Genomic DNA, 21431 nt, shown 5'->3' on the forward strand with positions numbered 1-21431 from the left:
TGCGTCGAAACCTTTTCCGGGTAGCATAATTGCAAATTTCTTATAACCGAGCAATCCCAACATCCGTCGAAAGCACCAAAGCCTTTCCCTCCCAGCAGCGATAGTGTTACAGAGATAACAATCACAACAGAATGTCGTAGCTAGCCTCTATTACTCTTCTGTGAAATGAGTATACAAATCATTATTTACAATATTAATTTGAGTTGAATTTAATTTTATCTTTTGTTTGATGTTGACTGTAATCAATGAATTATTATCTTCTTTAAATGGTATAATTTATCTATACTATCAATAGTCCAGTCAGTTAGTGCTCGCAAGGGCTTTCACGGGAAAGTTCTTAGATTTTATATGTTTTTTTGGATGCTGAATCTGAGGTTTGCCATCGAAATTTCCTAACGAGACATTGAATAAAATGCAAAAAAAAGGTAAAAAATTTTATTTTTTGGCGGTGTTATGCAAAGGAATGAATTTTCTATCCAAAACAAAGTTAATAACATTCCCTACAAATTTCTTTCATTGGGGTTTTTTTTCGAAAACCATTCTGTTGTGAGTGATAGTTGAAATTGGCGTATTTTTTTTGTCTCTGCAAGAAATAGTTTGAATTCTTTCATTTTATAGGTTTTTTTTGGGTGTTGATCAGAAGTTTTCCCCCAAAAATTGATTTTATGGCGGTTTTTTACCTATAAATCGAAAAATATCAATTTTTCTTGAATGACCTTTTCATACAAAATTTTGAAATTGAATAATCGACTGTATAAATACTACGAAGGTATTATTTCCTTGGAAAAATAAAGAAATAAACTTAATTTCAAAAATGATTTTGGAAATGCTTCTTCCTAAACTGATTATGGTTTTTTATTTTAAACCCATCTGGATTGCATTGAATTAATGAATTATTTAGTACAAGACGTCATTAATAAAAAAATAAAGTTTTGTTGTGAAACAAGTGTTTTTTGTAGAGATAGATAAAATGCAAATTTTCAACTATCGTTTCAGTTAGAACGGTTGGGACAAAAAACTTTGATGAGGGAAATTTGTAGGAAATTTTGTTCAGTTTGTCTTTTCAAGAAAAGTTTATTCACGAAAAATTAATATTTTCCAAGTTATATGCAAAAAACCACCAAAAAAATAGTATTTTTCCCATTTTTTTTGCTTTTTATTCAATTCCGTCCCGAAATTCTAGTGGCAAACCTCAGGATGAATTCAGCACCCCAAAAAAACTTATTAAATCGAAAAAATCCAATTATTCAAATTGAGACAACTTATAAGTTGTCACAACTTGAATTATAACTTTCCTTATTTCTCAATCATATTTTAATGAAGTTTTGCCCATATTTCGTAACACTCCATCATACGACGAGTACCTATATTAATTCAAACATCTAACATGAAACGAATCACTTCAGAGCATTATTTTCACACTCATGTCATACCAGCTGACGTTGGATGCAGAACTGTATTCAGATAGATCATTATTTCTGATAGTCGTGACCGAATGAGCGATGAGAGGGAAAATTCATCCCGATTGCAATTTTCAGACAGCTCCTGTTCGCACGCTTCCTCGCGCTGTTTGTATTACGGTCTCGAGATGAAGCCTCGGCTTGGGGATTCAGTTCAGTGTTTCATTTTCGCTCTTGGCGGCTTCCAGCATCCAGCTCTCAGTTGCCATACGCAAGTTCTCGGCGCTGGTTGCGATCTTCCGAACGTAGTCGAGCATCCCAATCGAGAACTTTTTAATCGCAATCATCTAGGCGGATGGAATAGTAAGTTTTCGAAGTTTGATTTTGTTTTGAGAAATTGTTTCAGCATGAATGAAATTTTATGAGTTGAAGAAAACTTTTTAGGACAGAATGTACCTAATTGTAAGTTTTCAAAGTTAATTGACTCTGTTTTAAGGAATGAAAAGTTGCGTTTAAAACTATCGACTTTATAAGTTTGATATTGTCGCTATTTTATTCTTATTCTTTTTTGCCTTTTTCTTTTTGAAGGTAGTCATCTAGGATGATATAATAGTTAGTTTCCGAAGTTAATTGACTATGTCTTATAAAATGAAAAAAGTTGCGTTTGAAACTATGGACATTATAAGTTTGATATTGTCGCTACTTCATCCTTATTCTTCTTTCCCTTTTTCCTTTTTTTTAAGGTAGTCATCTCGGCTGATATACTGATATAATTGTTAGTTCTCGAAGTTAATTGACTCTGTTTTAATGCGTTCGAAACTATGGACTTAATAAGTACGAAATCGTTGCTATTTTATCCTTATTCTTCTAGTCATCTAAGATTATATAATTGTAAGTTTTCGAACTAAATTAACTCTTTTTTAAAAAATGCAAAGTTGCGTTCGAAACTATGAACTCTATAATTTTGATATTGTCGCTATTCTCTTCTTATTCTTCTTTCCCTTTTTTTTTGAAGGTGATATAGGATGATATAATTGTAAGTTTTCGAAGTTAATTGACCCTTTCTTAAGAATGAAAAATATCGTTCCAGCATGAATAAAACTATGAACTTGGATATTGTATTTTTTATTTTTTTCTTTCTTTTGAAATGTTGGTATCTGGGATGACATAATTGTGAGGTTTCGAAGTTAATTGACGCTGTTTCATCGAATGACAAGTGTAGTATAAGCATGCATGAAACTTTTGAAACTCTGTTGGTACTTTACAAGTTTGATATTCAATTTTTTTCCTTCTTCTTTTTTTCTTTTCTTTCTTCCTTTTTGGATGTAGTCATCTAAGATGATATAACTTTAAGTTTTCGAAGTTAATCGACTCTGTTTAAAGGAAAGAGAAGTCGCCTTTCAGCATGAATAAAACTTTTTGGAACTATGGACTTTATAAGTTAGATAGATTTTCCTTTTTCTTCTTCTTTTCTTTCTTTCCTCTCATAAAATTTAGTCATCTAGAAGAATATAATTTTTCAAAATTAAAATTAATTGATCCTAATTTGAGGAATGAGTTAAGTTGAATTAGTTTTAGCATACATGGAACATGTTTAATATTGTAGTTTACTCGGAAAATTTTTGAGAGTTAAGAAATTGATGAGTGCTTGAAGTTGATATTTTTTTGAAAGGGGTTCATACCATGTGGTATTTCGTGATCTCTCAAAGTTTGAATACTTCTCCATTTTTTTAGCCCATGACAAGAATTTTCGTATAATATTTCATGTAGAAATTCTTAAAAAAATAAAGATATGTTCGGAAAAGTATATCAAGCATATATTTATTCTTCAATGAAAATTCATCTTATTCTTTTTTTCTATTCAAAAAAAAATAATGACTGAGGATTTACTTCAATGATGAACTCTTTAAAATGAATAAAAGTAAAATTTCATAATAATCGATGCTTTCTAGCGTAAATAATAAATTGCAACACCTATATTATATAAAATTGATGGTATTCCGTTTTCGGACTGTTCGCTGAAACGGTATAGACTCCTCCCAAGTAATGGAAATTATGGTTTCAGCATGAATGACACTCTTTGAAACTTTACAAATTTTAGAAAACTTTTTGGATGCTTCCTTCCTTGGTCGCTTATTTTAAAAATATGAAAATCATAAAAATCTATTCGACCGGCATGAGATCATACAATCCTTAGAAATAACCAATGTGAACGATCAATTTATTATTTGTAGCCTTCATATTCCTCTATAATATAAACCCAAATTCATTATTGATCGCTCATTCCGAAAGTATAAAAATCACAAAAATGTCTTTAGCCAGCATGAAATTCTTCAATTCCATCCTAGATGTAGCCTATGTGAACGAAAAATTACTCCTTGCTAGGTCTTTCATTTCTCTATAAGATGAACCTAATTTTATTACGTTCGTGCATCCAAAAATTAAATCAAAAATGACGAAAGTGAGTTTGACGTTGGTGGAATGAAAAGTTTCCGTGGAGCTGACCTTCCGGAAAGCCTGCCAGAGTGTTACAATCTACGACCTGGAAACCTCTGAAGATGCTTACCGTAGCAGTACCTAAGAGGAACGTAAAGTGAAAAACCGACTAAACCACCGATAAAAAAAACCCCGGAACTTCATAATTATGTTAAACAATCTAATTGTGAACGCCTTGAATTTGTTTACGAATAATGAGTCTATAAAATGAATAATTTGGTTGATAAATTTTTCCAAATTTCTCATAGGAATTATTCACAAATGAGCACTGATTTTAAATATTTTCTAAACGTTATTGAAGCGTTTATCTTGTCATGAAAAAGTGGCATAACCTTCTGACCGTATGACATAAGAAATGTCTAAAAATTATGCACAGTGTTGCCATTATAACCATTTCAAATTGTGTTATTCCTATTGGAAAACACTATAGAAGTAACATGTAGTGTAGGCATAGTAAATATAATGATGTAGGATATAAATATATTTATTTCCATTCAAACACAAATAACATTCAAAAAATAAACTGACAATAAATCAAAATCAAAATAATTAACAATAATTATAACATTTCATTGAAAATACGTATTTCACGACTAGTAAACATCTCTGCAAGGGGCAAAAACATCAGATCTACAATTTTCAATCGGAATCGCTCACAGCATATCCATTCTCATCCTGATACTCTTTCTCTTTTTTCTGGGCATATGTTTCATTGTTGTCAAAATGTGCGGAATTTCCTTGTTCTTTACTACGTCCGTCGTTTTCGTCTAAGTATCTTCCTTGGTCATGGTAGCCTTTGGAAGCGTAATCCGCTTCTCTATGACCAGCTTTGCTTTTCTTTCCATTCTCAAACTCACCACTTCCCTTCGCGTATTTGGAATCGTGAGAATCGTATTTGTCGTGATGACCACTGGAGTCTTTCTCGTCGTAGAAACTGTGATCTTTCTTGTATTCGTCTTTGTGGTAAACTTTGTGGAAGCCGGTAGTCTTAGAGCCTTTTCTGTGTCTGCTGGAATCACCAGATGAGCCTCCTCTGATTCCTTTGGCGGATTCTGATGCCTGTGAGTTGTATCCACTGTTTTCCTCATCGTTCTCTTTATTGCCACCTTTTTCGCTGTATTGTTTTTGGTTTTTGTCCACCAGGTGTTTTCCTTTGGCGACGTTATCGTAGCTTTCTTGGTTTTTGTAGCCTTTTTCACCCTTAGAGCCTTCGATCTGGTTGTTTGCTCCTTCGAATGCACGACCGTTTTGATTTATGCTAGCATAGTTTCCACCATGTAGTCCATAGTTGTGTAATTGGTTTTTGAAGAGTGGAAGGCTGAAATAAAGAGTATTTAGATTAAGAATGATTTCTTCAAGCAATGTATTAGAACCGAAAATAAGAAAACTTCAAGTTTGAAAAATATTCATCATTTCCTATTATATTAGTAGCCGTCATGAAGTGTCTAAGTAGAATGTTCGTATTTTTTATCCCGGCTGTTCTAGTCCTCTGTGAGAACTCTCAGAAGCTTAGAATCTTTTACGAATTAGGAGAATCAAGGCCTTAAGTTACTGTAATCCAGTTCCTATAATAAGTCAGCACACCAGTGTTCCAGAGATCTTACCTAAGCGATACTGAATTTGAGATTTGTCAAAAATGTTATGGGTGAAAAAACAACTTGTTATTTTGCCAGTTTGTATATTCTATCGTATTGAAACGAACTTCCTTTGGAAACTTTCTTACTGAAAATGGAACGAATGAAGTAGTCGGTACAAAATTTTCATAACAACATCCGCACGGTACTATATTTTTTATCGCTCAACATGTAAAATGCGGTATTTTAAAGGATATACAAGAGTCAAAGCATCCCTAAGCTTCAATGTAGTAAACAACCAAAATTGATGATAGTTCGTTCTATATAAACTATGCTGTAACGAGAACATTAAAGCAAACTTTGAACATTAAGTTTCCACCTAAAATGAAGCCCTTAAATAATTCCTATTTAATTAAGAAACACTCATCGTAGCACCGCACATATTGCAACGAAACAGTTGACCTGAATAACAACATTTTTCATTCTCACAAAAAGGAAGGTAAAAGTTAATACCTATGCAATTTAGCTATACGAATGAACGAGACAGGGTAGAAACACTCAAGCCTTGTACTTTTCTTTTCATCAACTGAATGAAAGTTTAGAAAAACCGGAGATCATTTAAGTTCAGTGGCGCCTCGTGAAATCTTATCATGGGTCAGCATATAGTTTATGCAGATTGTCTCACCTCACTCTTTTCTAGTGAATGTTCTTGTGTATTTAAGAGTTCTCGCTTCTTGAACAAGGCATTAAGTTTTGACTCAATTATGAGTAACCCGTCTGGTCGTAAACACGATAACTCTCGAATGATTTTTAGATTTTTGAATTTTTATAATTGTCGAATGCCGCGGTTGAGTTCGTTGATGGATAAAATCTAATCAGGGATTCCGTTAATATAGCTGTTTGAAATTTGATTTCCTTGATAATTCCGAAACTACCAATTTAAAGATGGAAGAATCACGCACAGCATCAAAGGGAAATTGGCTTTCAGTGAATTTGCTTTGCTCGAACTTTTTATTCGTTGTAGAATTTGTGATTCTGATCAAATATCTTCATTGCATCACCCTCCTAAATTCAACCTATTCTGAAATTTCATATGGCCATTGTGAAGAAACTGTGATATGTAAATCAAATCAGGTATGCCTCAATAGTTCGTACAGCTGATTGAAGTCCACTATAGAGGAAAATGATTCCTGCACGTACAGAAGATATACAGGATGAGACCAGAGATAGCAAGTTCTTCAAGAATTACCAAAAAAATTGAGCGGTGGAATTTTATTCATTATCAGATATTTTGTGTGTTATCAATATCAATTTAGATTGATAATGTTAACATCTAGATATATCAATAAGCAGGAGTGGAGACAGAAAAAATCTGACGACTATATTAGAATCTCTATTTTGGGGAATGGCTACAAACCGAATTTCGTGGAGTTATCTCCAGAAACAAATTAGTTATACAGAAAAAATCTCGATTTCAGTTTTTTCGAGATATCTCGAGAACCATTGGGGATATTTTGGATCTGTTAACTCCAACACACTAATCCCTAAATAACGTAACTTTTTTGTAATTTAAGCCACCCTGTATCTCTAACGGTTTTCGTTATCCCTGTAGTGTTCCTCTAAACAGTACCAACCCTGTACATTCTTTTAGAGTTTTCTAAGAAATCGTTATCAACAAAACTAAATAAATATAGAATTTTAATCTAAAACAATTCGCGGCTACACGGCTACAGAAATTCACATTTGTCCATTTCGATTTGTTGGGCCGCCACTGTTTCGCATAGACAAGAATGTAGGTGTGTTGAAAGCTCCAAATGGAAGTACCCCCTCATTCTTGGAGTTTCTTTCCGCTCTGTAAATGATGTCTATCTTTGTGCACATTCATTCACCTTCTGTTGGCATTCCTGGTGACGTGCGAAGTTTTTGAATTCGCACTTCAGAAAGGGTTGGTCGTTAGGATGTTTGTGAGTCGTGTTCGTTAATGAAAACAAGGATGGGAATTACTGGGAGAGATTCGAACTAATTAGATCCTACGTTACAGCCTCGAAAAAATATAGATTACACGTGGAGGTTTGTCATTTACATTTAGTTACTTCGAAGTAATATCTGCAACCTTTAATTTTTTTCGATCCTGCTTTGCGTACGAAATTACCATAATTAAAAATATTATGAAAGCACTAACGTCAAGAGTCAAGAGCTTTTGAGTACTTGCCAAAAGCTCTTGAGTTTACATCAGTGCTTTCTCTTAATTCATCTTGCTTGTCTATGATTGCGAAGACGAAAGTTTGCTTGAAACTCTCGATATCGGTTGTCACTGAAATATCAATGTTCTGCTTGAATTTTTCTTAGTTCTGAAGAAGTAAGAAATTTTGTACGTAGCTTGACATAATTATAGTATACCGGGTGTTCTGTGATCAGATGAGCTTTATGACAAACTTTGACAGATGATATTGCACATATTCTGTACATTATTTTCAATAAACTTGGGTTCCATTCGTTCTTGTTTAGAAGTTACAAGAATTCGAAAAAATGTCCACCTTCGGCTTGAATGCAAGCCTCACATTGACGAACTGCAGATTCTGTTACTTGACGGATCAAATTTGAGTCGTTTTTTATTTGGTTTGTCGAATCTTCTATCAAGTAATTATTGATAATATGTGATTTCAACTTGATAGGCAAGCTGCTTCGGGAGATTCCCGGCTTGGCTTGATATTCAAGCTACTTGACTCAAGCTCAAGTAACTTGAGCTTGACTTGAAATCAACTCAAGTTCAAGTCAAGTAATAGTTTTCCAATGTTAAGCCAAGTACTTGATAAATAAATACTTGACTTGACATTGGAAAACTATTACTTGACTTGAGTTGATTTCAAATCAAGCTCAAGCTACTTGAGCTTGAGTCAAGTAGCTTGAATATCAAGCCAAGCCGTAAATCCCTAGCTGCTTCATATATCCCATAAATAAAAATAAAGCAGTTTGAGATCTGGTGAACGAGGTCGCCATGGCATAAGTCTCCTCGGATCTATCTTTTTTTTCCGGAAATTATCATTTAACGAAGCAGCTACTTGTCTTCCTTTGGTAGTGCATCATCGTGTTGATATCACAGTCCAACAATGTTGAGCTCCAGATCATCAATGAAGTCACAAAGGTTGTAGGTATTCCAAAAAATATTCATATAAATCTGCATTCAAACTCATTGTTGAAAATCCCAGCCAAACGTTGACATTGAAATGTTGATGAAATCATCTTCGTCTAATGAATTAGGAATTCTACAGTGCCCATGCATGTTCATTATGATTGTTGTTGATACCATCCTTAGTGAAACAAGCATCGTCAGATCATATAACAAGCAAATTAAATCTATTATTTTGTACATGTTGTTGCAGTTACCATCAACAAAATTTTAGTTTTTATATCAACTGTTATTGTCGTTAGTAGGCCTACTTTTAATTCAAAAGAAATTATTTCAAATTCCTGTGAGTTCCAAACGGAAATGAACCGGACCTATCTTTATAGGAAAAAAATGTTCAGAATCAGCACAACTATTATCTGTCAACGTTTGTCATAGAGCTACCTTTGCTTTCCTATGATTCTGAACTCTGGTTATATCGGAAAATACCTAATATTTCATTGGAAATAAATCCCACTGAGTTTAAATTCTGCGTGTATATAAGGTGAAAACATTTCAATTTTCTTGGAGAATTTTGTACTGACAGCGCCATCAGACTCATCAAAAATTCAAGGAGCCCTACGCAAGTGTTTCATCATTGTTTTTATCTCTTTTTACATATAAATACCGTCATTTTTAAATTATTAGGCAAATATTTACCTATATTCCACTGGAGTTCCGGAACCTAAATGAAACCTTTGATAATAATTGGGTACATGTTGATAAAATTTGCCGTATGTCTGATCACCATTGTAGTAGGTATAAGGAGACCTAATTTGGTAAGGTCTCAGCTCTCGTAGATTCTGATGAGGACCAAAATATCCAAAAGGACCATTTTGTACATTTCCATTGTCGAGTGTGTAGCTGGAATATTCAACTGGACCATCTCCGTTTGACTGAAATGTATAACCTGCTAAGAAAACAAAACAAGAATGAAATATGAAAAGTATTCAATTTGTTGCGAAAGCAGTTTTAAACAATTACAAAAACAAATATTGTTATAATAAATACATGCTTGGTAGGCTCGATTTTCTGCACTCGATATTTTCCATTACGTAGGGTGTAAAATTGCATAGTTTATTTTATAAATTAAAATACAAATATTGGGGCATAATGATAGCTTGCCGTTCTTTTGGAAGAAGCGCGCAAAAATAACCCTATTCAAGTGTAGGAAGGTATCAAGAAAAGCTGCCAATTGAAGACAATCAATATTTTTTTCAGCGAATATAAAAGCTCATTATCAGGAATATTAAAGCTGAACAATTCACTTTGTTCACCAGAGTTGAGGAGAATTCCAATTGAACTCAGCCGTCCTGTCAATATTTTTTTAGATTCGGGATTATTATTTCCAATAATGAACCTTCTTGGAGAGGAAACATTTCTAAGCCCTCAGATTTTTGATTCAATGCTTAAATATAAAACGAATGAAAAACTTTCTTCTAGAAAACTATGTCATAAGTCATAAATTCCGATATTAAATTCATTTTATAACCCTTTTTAATACTCTTCAATTCATATTTTTCAATTTTAAATACTGAAAATGACGAAATCAAAATCAAAAAATCATTCGTTCATTCACGGGCCAATTGCAGAATACCTAACTGTATTTAGTTAAAGGCGATTGGCACATAAAAGAACCATATCTCCAAAGCTCCAGATCACATTAGTGTTTTCCTAATTTCTTTAGAAATTCCGGTTGAATTTTCTATGGTTCTCTAAATGCTATTAACACGAAATTTTGAATGGACCTTGGAATTCTTATTCTGTATAAGAACACGCGAAATTTCAACTTGGTCGGTTCTTTTGTCGCTGAAATATTGGGTATTTCTTTTACAGTATTCTTCTTGAATTCTCTTTGATCGGAGGATCTCGAAAGTTTGAAATGTTCTTTATAAATTTGATATATTTATATAGGTACACTCAAAATTCAATACAAAAGAGATAAAACTATAATTTTGTGAAAAAAATAATCGACCGTCGTACAGTGTTGCCCTCTACTTATTTGCTTCGAAAACAGAAAGAAGATGGGGTGAATGTACATCTTCGTACATCGTACAAAGTTTGGTCATTGCAGGAGTGCTAGAGGGTAAATGAATGGGTACCAAAGTTTGACTAATACGCGGAATACCAAGTGGTGGTAATCCCTCTCAAAGCACCCAACTGCGTCATTCCATATCCGAACTACCCCGAAAATTTCAAGTTTTCAACTCTTTTCCTTCGAGAGTAATCGTGTTTACGGCCAGCCAGAACTTGAATTTGTTCATGAATTCGTTATCAGTGGATCGAACCACAAAATTCGAAATTGTAGACATAATACAGAAATTATATAGCGATATGTTCGGTAAACTAGTGCTTAAAATCATCATCAGAAAGTAATCTTAATATTCAGTATGAATCCAAAAAATTTCGCTGATTTGTATGCATTGAATAAATTCGTAATTCAGAGTGCATTACAGTATCCACGTGTAGTCAATGAATAACCGCAAAAATATTCACGGTAATCTGACAAAAAAACCGCAAAAACTTCTATGGTTACCTGGAATTAAAAAAGCTTTCCTTGGAAAATATGAGAGCTATACGTATGAAATTCAGTTCAGGGCTATTTAAAATTCAGCGTATGTATTCCCAAGAAATGATGAATGAGTCGAAAGAGGGTTATAATCCAAAGCTACAGTTGAAGGTTAGAATCCCTTGAACTAAAACAAACTTTATGTCTCTCTCTTCGCCATATCCGCAGATTTTGATTTATCGTTTGAGCGTTATATATGGAGCATCTCCTAGTGATTTGTTGAGGACCGCGTTCAGATTTTTAATGAAATATTTTATGTGGGAAACTATAAAGAGTTTGCAGTCACGCGAAGTGATTTTGTGGAATTTGTGGCATTTTTTTGGAATACACGAATAAAGCTACATAAAAATATAGGGTATTCCGATAGAAAAAATGAAATTTTAAATTATTCAATATTTGCAACACTGTATACTTGTTTGACATTTCTTATGTCATTTGTGTTCAGTAGGTTATGGCATTTAATCATAGAACAACATTTAGAAATGTTGAGAAGTATTCATGGATGACATTATTTAGTTGATCGGCTCACTATTCGTCGTATTGTAGACAAATTTGAAAGGGGTTCAAGTACGGTTCAGTTCTTGATACGGCAGGTAATGTATCGTGTGAAGAAAATTCACTTTCGAAGGACCATGCACCGCATCAAAGGGAAATTGGCTTTCGGTGAAATTACTCGAATATTTTATTTTTTGTAGAAATCGTGATGCTGACTAAATATCTTGTTTAATAAGAAATTTGTACATGATAGATATAATACACATGGGGAATAAATTGAAGGATCAAAATTAATATCGAAATTTTAAGTGGTTTTCCTAATGGCTGTATTTTCGATAACAATGGTCGTATCTCAATTTGGAAAAAACTTTTTGAAGCTTGAGGTTTATAGTTTAGAGATCTCATGATCTTCTTATTTTTCAAGCAACTGGTACCGCTCAATCCTAATGAATACAGTGTCTAAAATTTTTGCGAAATTTCTTCAGTTTTTATTTTTGGCCTACAGACTTGGAAATTTTTTTCCAATTTAGCCACTATATGGATGAGATAACTTGTTCATTCAGCTTCAATATCCTTCTTTCAAAATTTCGATACGAGCATTTCTCTCTGAAATATCGAACTCTGAATTGAAAAGGACCTTTCTATCTTTAACCATCAATATCTCACCAATCAATATTTGCACAGAAAATTTAGGGGACGTTTTGAAATTTTGAATTAATTCTCTATAAGAAGTAGCTATGGTATTTTCGGAAACAAACTTTCTTCGTTATCTACATTAATTTGAAAAGTTGATAAAAAAAGGGCTTTTGAAAGCTTGTTGGATAATCAAGCGCTGAATTGAAAATATCAAAAAAACATCAATGTTGAGTATGCGTTTTACAGTTCAATATCACCCCAAAAATTCCAGAGAATTTCAATTCAATCCATGGAGCGGTTTTTTTGTTTCATTCGATCCAATTTTCAAAAAATTAAGGGACATTTGAAAAACCGCTAAAAATTTCGAATTTTATTTTGATCCTTTAATTAATTCCACTAGTATAGTTTGATTCAACAGGTATCAACATCATAAATCACAATTGATATTGATATCCCACACACTATTTGAAAATGAAAAAAATTCCACCGTTCAATTTTTTGGAAAAAACTGAAGAACTTGGCCCCTGTATATCTTATTTTCTCTATCATTTTTTTCTATAGTGAGCTGTATGAACAATCGATGCATACTCGATGTGGTTTATACAGGGTATTGGGTGTATTAGGTATTAGTATCACTCATACGCCATATTTATTGCTAACCGAAATGAACAGTTTCCGAGATATTTGAGTTCTTGTGTTTTCTAAAGAATATCTTACCTTACTTCATTTTTCGTAAATTTTTTCTACGTTGAGCAAGTATGATTCAAATTTTGGATTATTTTCATCAGAAAAGGATATGATATGTATGAAAAAAGCAATACTATGCTGTATTAGATGTTGAATAAGCAAATTCACCGCAAGCCAATTTCTCTTCGATGCGGTGTGAGGTCCTGTCTATAATATGACACTGAATAATGTCGTAAATGAATGTTTCTTGAATTTATGTCCGGATTCACATATGGGCACTGATTTTGATAAAAGAGTTGAACAATTGCTGAACGTTGTTGAGGCGTGTATATTTTCATGATTGAATGGCAAAACCTACTGAACACAACAGATGTAAGAATTTAAAAAAATATTATACACATTGTTGCCATTTTCATCATTAAAAATTATATAATTTTTACTGGAAAACTCTCCAGAATAATGAACATTTTAGTTGGAGGCGCCCAAAACTAGCAAGCAAAATTGACCTAATCAAGCGCTATAGCGATAGATAACCTACAATGTAAGGTTTTACTTTTAATTTGAAAAACTCGGAAAAGTCGGATTCACCTCACTAAAGGGTTTACATTTCTAAGTTTTTATAGATTCGGTGTTTTCTCGACGATGTTGCTGTTTAATTCACATGGTTAGGACCTAACCCCGTATTTTTATGTTGCTTGTTATTCAATATCATATCTGTATACCGGTATAACTTCACAAATATTGAACAGAATTCAACCGGACTTTGATACTACCCTGAAAATTACAAATCTCTAACATATTTTTTTCGAGAATGGTCGTGTACATGTCTGCGAGACGAACAGAATTGATTTTAACCTCGATTGATTTGAACCAAATCGAGAACACTTTCGGTCAGAATTCTTGAAATACGGACACCAAGACAGAATAATAATTTCAGTAAAATTGCTTTCTTATTTGCAGAAATCCATTTTGTTCGATAAAGATCACTTTGCTGAATCATAATGCATTACCGGTTTGTAATAAATTTTTATATTTATCCATCAAAACAGCACGAACTTTTATGCCACCCCATACACCACATTAATAAACGCGAAACGAGAAAATTTCAGACAAGGTTGAAGTTTTTCCCTTCTATAACGACTCCAACGGTTTATCGTTATTATCTTTAGAAATAATGAACCAAAAGCAAAACGGCATAAAAACCACCCCATTTTCCGTCTCAAATTACCAAATTTACTCAATTAAAACAAAGGTCTTAAAGTTAATTACCTGATGCCGACACTTTCTGGTCTCCGTATTCAGATCGCTTCACAATCATCGATTTTTTCTCGAAAGACGCGGCCCCATTGAAGGGAAAAACGGCCAGCAGAACGAGAATTATCATAATTCCTGATACGAGCGAGATGACTTGATCGAAGTTGGTGAACTATGCTTTGATTGGAATCGAACGAACCTTTTATAGTATATACGAATATTTCGAAAGAGTCCGTTCGAACTATGACATATTTTTAGGATGTGTTTAAGGTCGATTCTCGAGACCACAGAGTTCCGCTGGGTTAATTTGATTTGATGCATTTTCACGGCTCATTGGCGTTCAGACAGAATTTGCGAAATCGAATATTTGCGATGCCGAGTCGATTTGCCGTGTTTTCTTGTAAAAACTGTGTGGAACAATGTCGCGGATTTTGTAATATTTTGGTGAATGATTTGAGGTGAAGGATGGAGACTGAACATGACCTTGGTCCCTTGCATTATGATTAAGATATGCAAAAATTTATGATCAAGTTGAGATTCTTTTGTACTTTATTATATTCAATAAGACAATAAACAATAATGATTTTTTTTCTCATACTCAAATAGCTTCATCAACTATATTGTAACAGAATGCATGAAGTAGGCGTACAGGGTATTACGCACGATAACCATCACTCTTATAAGCCTTTCTGGGAGGTAAAAACTGGAAATTTCCAGATAAAAAACTTGCAACATTATACGAAAGAATCTTTTATTTCAGTTTTCATAAAAAATACTTAATAGAATTAACAATATCAATTATATTACTACTTAAAGAAACAAGAATATAAAAAAAATAAATGCATGCTTGGACGATTTGATTTTTTATCTTTCGATATGTGCCATCATAATGGTTTATGCAATAGGAATTGAACAATTTAAAATAGTTATACATTGTTTTATTTTTACAATTTCTTATGTCATTTGTGTTCAATCAGTTATGCCATTTAATCATAGAAAGATACACGGTTCAACAACGTACAGAAATTGCTAAATTATTTCATCAAAATCAGTGCTCATCTGTGAATACTGAGAGAAAGGACCAGGGAATAGACTAAGGGAAAAAATGTCACCAGTTGATTCTTCTGTATTTTTCGTATTTTGTACAAAATGACCTTCTGAACAAAAAGGTCTATGGGTCCACCCTATGACTAGTTTCGAGATACAGGGTGTCGAAGTTGGAGTAACATTTAGAGTAACATTTCTCGTAGGAAAACATCTTGAACGAAACACTTTTGCGCGATAAATCTTGCTTACCCATAAGATAATAATTTTTGAGTGGTTTTTAATGAAAATTATTGTTAGGTACGGTGTGAGTCACACATTATTCAAAATGAAATTCGTTTAGTTCGTAATTCAACCTGTAAAAGAAAAAGTCGTGCGTTGAATTTTCCATTTTTTACTTCATGATAGATTGGTGGTGTAGGATCAGAGAAACAGGAAAATGATACTCTGTTAGTTCGCCGACGTTTCGGAAAAATTTATTTCCATCCTCAGGGCTCATAACGATGCTTGATGTCCTCCATAAAACCCATATTAGAGTTGTCAAAAATAACCATAAACTATTTCACAAGATCTGAAGTGGCGATCCAAAAATTTTTTACTTCACGATAAGATTGGTGGTGTAGGATCAGAGAAACAGGAAAATGATACTCTGTTAGTTCGTCATTTCCATTTTTTTTGTCTTTGCTTACTCTTAGTTCTAGTACACTATCATAATATCGAACATTATTGACTTTGCTATGACTAGTTTTTGAAATACACTAGGTAATATATTAAGAAGGGCTATCGTTATTACAAAAGTTGTCATAAAGTTGTATACAATGAAAATTTTATACATAGTAACGGCAAGAGACACGTTGGCGTTTACTTATTGATATTTTGTCATTCTATCAATGAAACATATTGTACATGGTGTCCCAAATTCGATGCATGTGAGAGCATCTCAAGAACTATAATATTCAAGATAATGAAATGAACTTCGTAAATTGCTTGGATAAAAAGTCCTCCATATGGTATCCCGATGGATCAAAATCAGAAAGAGGCACAGGTATTGGAGTATATATGGGCCTAAAACGAGGATCTCTAGATCCCTGGGAACCCTTTATCTTGGAACCGTGACACTAGCTGTCTATACTTGTACCCAAGAGTGTCTAGAAAGAAACCTCAAAGGGGCGCTTATCTACTTTACTAAGGACAGCCAGGCCATGCTGAGATCCCTGGAATCATATGGCCAAGGGTCTCTACTGACATAGGAGCAACTGGCCAGAGGAAATGAAGTATTGGTAACGGGGCATTGTGGTATTGAAGGAAACGAAAAAGCCGATGATCTTTCAAAAAGGCATTAAAATTAACATCTGGTGATCCTGATCCATTCTGTGGGCTCGGAAAAAAACAATATAAGGCAGCGGTACGACAATGGTACTGGGACAAAACCCTCTGGAGAAACACTCCGGGTCTTCCCAAGCAAAGAAATTTGTGGTGCTTTTACCGACCTATATACCAGGAAGCTTTTGAAGCTACCACGAGCTAAAAACTACTCACATGGAAAAGTAATTAGAGGATTTTCACGAAGGCTCCTAAGGATGTCGTAGGTTTCGTTAACCTAGTTTATATTTAATTCCATGGATGCTAATAGTAACAGTATAATAATAATGTTAAGTCACAAGTTTATACTGATAATCCAACAACAACTGATTAATTGAAAATCAACATTGAACGCACTTTTAATTGATGGAATAGGGCCAAGTAACGAGGAATGTATGATTGTAATGTATTGAGCGAACGCAGTAAGTACTAAGATAAATGGTGGTCATTTGAATTACAGTAGAACTCCAATTATCCGAAGTAATGGGGACCGGGGCCCATTCGGATAATCAAATATTCGGATAATCGGATTTTTTTTAAAAAAATTGCCATTGGAGAGAATAAAAGCTACGTTTTGATATTGCACTATTTTTTTATTATTGAATTAAATGAAAGAAACATGAAATTTTCACATGTTTTAAATATAAATAAAATGTACTTATGTACAAGTTTAGAAATAAAAATCATTGTTTTTTAAACATCTCCGTCAATGTAAGCTGTTTTGCGGTCTTCAACCGTTTTCGGGCAGCCAGGTCACGCATTCGCTTGACGGTGAGCAGTTGCAAGTGGTCACACTCGGGCTGACGCTCCATCCACTTCAAAGCAGTCTCGAGACCGGCAAATGCTTCACTAGCTGATGGTCCAGCGTCTACTTCAACATCAGCAGAAAGTTCTTCTTCCACTTCCACTTCAACATCTTCTCTCACACTTACAACAATTTCATCGTCATTGAGAATTTGAAAACCAGGGTCAGACGTGTCACAAGCCATCCACTCTCCTACATCTTCAGCACTTACTTCTGTACAGCCAGGAATTTTAACAATCATTTTTCTTATTTCCTCTAGTGACAACGCATCTTCATCATCATCATCCTCTCCATATTCTTGTTTCTCATATTCTTCAGATTCTTTTTTTTTGTTCTTCTCAGACGGTAGGCCTTTCAGTTTATTCCACGCACGTCTTAGCGTCACTGGCGTAACCAAACTCCAAGCTTCCGCTACAATGTAACAGCAGTCCTTTAAATTTATTTTGCTATGATTTGCCAAAACCAATTCTTCATCTTCAGCACCTTCGATCAGCAGTTTTCTCAGCAGTTGCCTTCTGTAATGGCGCTTCATTGTTTCAATAACAGACTGGTCCATGGGTTGCAGCAAACTTGTAACATTGGGAGGCAAAAACGTCGTTTTAAACTGCCCATTCTCTCTTTCCAACAGTTCTGCTGTAGGATGAGTGGGTGCGTTATCAACAATTAAAAGCACCTTACTGCCTTCTTTTCCCACCGATTTTTGGTGCTTTTTCACTTCAGGAATAAACACTTCATCATACCATTCGGTAAACAAAGCTGCAGTCATCCAGGCCTTGGGTTGACTTTTGTAGAAGAGTGGAAGTATTTTTACGTTTTTAAATGCTCTTGGATTTCTTGATTTTCCTATCAAAAAAAGTGGCAGTTTATGATTTCCAGTGGAGTTGGCACAGTTAAGCACTGTAACACGTTCTTTACTGACCTTATGTCCAGGGGCACTAGATTCCCTTTTAGAAGCCAAAGTGGTTTTTGGTAATGCTTTCCAAACAAGGCCAGTTTCATCGGCATTATAAACAAACTCTGGATCATAGGATTCTGATGCAGTTTTAAATTTTTCAATAAAATTTTCAGCTGCTGCAGAGTCTGCTGAAAGCTTCTCACCAGCCAAATCTAACTCGCGTACACCATGCCTGAATTTAAAATTCCTTAGCCAGCCGTTACTAGCCTTAAAAGATGAATAACCAAGCTTTTCCGCTAAGATTTTGGCTTTTTCACAAAGGATTGGACCTGAAATCGGATTTCCCATAGAACGTTGCTGCAAAAACCATTTAAACACAGCATCTTCCAAATTTTTGTTGGTTGCTGTCTTCATTGTTTTCCTGGAGGAACTTCCATCTCCATTTTCAAGCACCGAAACAAAGTTTAAAAGTGTTGACTTACTGTTTTTAATGTCAGAAATTGTTGCTTGTCCAACACCATAAATCTCAGACAACTTCTTACCCGTTACACCTTTATCGAGTTGCTCTATAATTTTCAGTTTGTCCGCTAACGATAGCACAACACGTTTTCTTTTCGAAGCCATGGTATAAAAACAATACAGTATTGTACACGCACAAACAAAAGTAAGCCGTAGCGAAAGAGTAGCGTCCTCGAGCAAGGTCAATAGCACACTGGCTAATCAAAACAAACAATGACAGGTGCGCCGTGACTGCAATGTGCCGGAACTTGTCTTAACTTGTTAAGACAAGTCAAGTCAAGACTTGACGCGCAAACACTGGCTTCGCGGCTTTTTTGTGATTCGGATAATCGGCGATTCGGATAGTCGGAGTTCGGATAATTGGAGTTCTACTGTATGTTATTTTCTATACGTAACAGCATAATTTAACCTTACAAATTGATTTTAGCTAATACTTCAATTATTCAGAAAACAGAATATCATCTCTGAAATCATCATACGGATTTTAATCATCAAAGAACTATTAAATTTTCATGTCTCTTGCGCATTGCATTCGAGAGTTATCTAGGCCAGACAAAATAGAAATTTGGCCGTTGTTTAGATACATCATCGGCTCAAAATTTAAGAATTACAGACCAAACACTGTTTCCTAAGACCTGGAAGAAGCGCGAAAAAAGTTAATCATTTGATATAACAAGGTTCTGAAGCTGAACCTTTCGAATTCACGTTTATATTTAAAAAAATTCGTGTCGCGTTTCCCAAAAAGCAGGAAAAACGAAACCCTATTAATATTGAATTTTTCCACCGATTCTGCTCAACTCTTAAACTGAAATGCACTCAGAATAGTAACGAAAAAAAAAAAGATTCAGTGAACGTAGAAACTCCAGGGAATGAATTGGTGTTTATTTATCCTGACTTTGTATTTTCTGCGACATTTCATGGCACGTGACATGAGTTCAGAATGTTGCAGATTGTTCTTCCGTTATTTTCCCCATTTTATGAGAATTTCGCTAATCCTTTCATATTTATGTAAAATGAAGATGATGTTTTTATGGGATATAAATGAAGTATACATAAAGATAAAAGGCTTGTTCCTCAAAGGGAAAGTATTATATGAAAATGACGTTATTTCCTGTTAGATCTAAAGTTCGTTTAAACTCAACGGAATCACATGAAGATGTTTAATGTCGGATGAGGTTTTGTGAAAAAATCATTTTGATATTATATTTCATAGAATTGTACACTAAGAAATAATTTTCAAAACATTTCTTTTGATGTTTTCAGCTAGATTGTTGGAGACAGCGAATGAGCGAGATTGTATACAAGATCTTTTCTAAGAAAAGTACCTACTGTTCATAATGATGAACCACAGACATGCAGCGTCAATAGCTGCCATTTACTTTTTGGTGAGTAAAGAATTGAATTTTTTATTGTGCTTGTATTAACATAGCATGTCACTCAATTCTTTCCTGGCGCACAGATGACATGGCCAGTGCCATACCACTTTTTTCCTTCAAACTTCAACTTCAAATGATGAGTATCAGATTAGGTGCACAACTTTGTTTTTGCCGTTTTGCGATAGATGGCGGTAAGTGGTTTTCGAAATTATAGTGGCGACAACTCGTTCAAATCGAGCCTAAAAATGGCGGATAGGGACATAGAACCATGGAACTTGAGAATATAATTCTCTGAACTGACAGACGTCAGAATCAAAATTATTGGGCCTGATTGTATATAAAATGAATTAATTCAACTGAAGAATTCTACAGTACCTAAATAAAATGGGCTTTACATTTTGAATAAATCCCAAAAATCAGACGGATGGAGAATATAAACATGAAAAGCCGCCATATTTAGGCTCAGCCAATCAAAAACGAGACCACGCTTGTCGCCACTGTGGTTAATAAAGTTACTGTAGTCGAAATAAATAGATCGTAGATGTCATACAATAAGCTTAGGTATTGGTAAACATAACGCCATCAAAATATTAGTCGATTTGTGCCTGCATCATAAAGTTATTCTCGATGTCCGCTTAAAGGCCAAATTCTCGTCATTTGCGGGAGGTTTTGATTTTCTGCTGTCATATAAAGAAATCTACGGCTGGGGCTCATCGAATGCTCTCAAATACCTTTAATGAGACCCAGGGCCCCCGCAAGGGTCATCAATGCCCGCGTGCCGAAAATATTTTGGCGCCCCTTAAAGGGGGGAAGTGGAGAAAAACGTCGCAAGATAATCGGCAAAAAATGTTTCAGTTTTTGTTAGGAATTTATTTGTAGAAGGGTTAAAAAAACTATCAGCAACCTTTATTGAATGCCTTATGAACTTTATGCTGTCAGTTGTTGCATAATACATTTTTTAAATGTTTCATTATTTTATTCAAGCATTCGATCAAAACCGCATTTTATTTTAATTTTGTAATGAAACTGCAGAGTTTTCAAAACCTGAGCTTTATTCTTCTTTAAATTATTCATAATATTATATTAAAATATTAATATTATTATTAATAATTATTAAATATTATTCCATACTCCCAGCCATCTTCTCCCTTTG

General features: G+C 34.2%; 3 protein-coding genes across 4 annotated transcripts in view; 1 reads left to right on the forward strand and 2 right to left on the reverse strand.

Annotated features, from left to right (window-relative positions):
• Positions 1-1594: 1594 nt before the first annotated feature.
• Positions 1595-21431, forward strand: part of LOC123684939 — a 63247-nt gene continuing 43410 nt past the window's right edge. For both annotated transcript variants that reach the window (XR_006748208.1, XM_045624470.1), the window contains exons 1-2: positions 1595-1763; positions 20166-20287. Coding sequence is in view for 1 of the 2 variants with exons in the window: in XM_045624470.1 (XP_045480426.1) it covers positions 20240-20287 (48 nt within the window). In the remaining variant the exon portion in view is untranslated. The remainder of the gene's footprint in view (positions 1764-20165; positions 20288-21431) is intronic.
• Positions 4395-14445, reverse strand: LOC123684937. Its single transcript, XM_045624468.1, has 3 exons — positions 14293-14445; positions 9297-9546; positions 4395-5214 (listed from the first exon to the last, which is right to left on the reverse strand). The coding sequence occupies exons 1-3, from the start codon at positions 14405-14407 to the stop codon at positions 4536-4538; spliced, it is 1044 nt and encodes a 347-aa protein (XP_045480424.1). The 5' UTR covers positions 14408-14445; the 3' UTR covers positions 4395-4535.
• On the reverse strand, positions 17367-19007 carry LOC123685324 (jerky protein homolog-like). The gene has a single exon (XM_045624983.1). It carries the CDS (start codon positions 19005-19007, stop codon positions 17367-17369), a length of 1641 nt encoding a protein of 546 aa, XP_045480939.1.

The sequence above is a fragment of the Harmonia axyridis genome, chromosome 7, assembly GCF_914767665.1.
Source record: "Harmonia axyridis chromosome 7, icHarAxyr1.1, whole genome shotgun sequence".
NCBI lineage: Eukaryota > Metazoa > Arthropoda > Insecta > Coleoptera > Coccinellidae > Harmonia > Harmonia axyridis.

Coding starts and splice junctions, on each gene's coding strand:
- LOC123684937 (XM_045624468.1), bottom strand. CDS start 14,407: ATGATAATTCTCGTTCTGCTGGCCGTTTTTCCCTTCAATGGGGCCGCG. Junction 9,547..14,292: donor CCAGAAAGTGTCGGCATCAG/GTAATTAACTTT, acceptor TTTTCTTAGCAG/GTTATACATTTCAGTCAAAC. Junction 5,215..9,296: donor GGAACTCCAGTGGAATATAG/GTAAATATTTGC, acceptor TCTTTATTTCAG/CCTTCCACTCTTCAAAAACC.
- LOC123685324 (XM_045624983.1), bottom strand. CDS start 19,007: ATGGCTTCGAAAAGAAAACGTGTTGTGCTATCGTTAGCGGACAAACTG.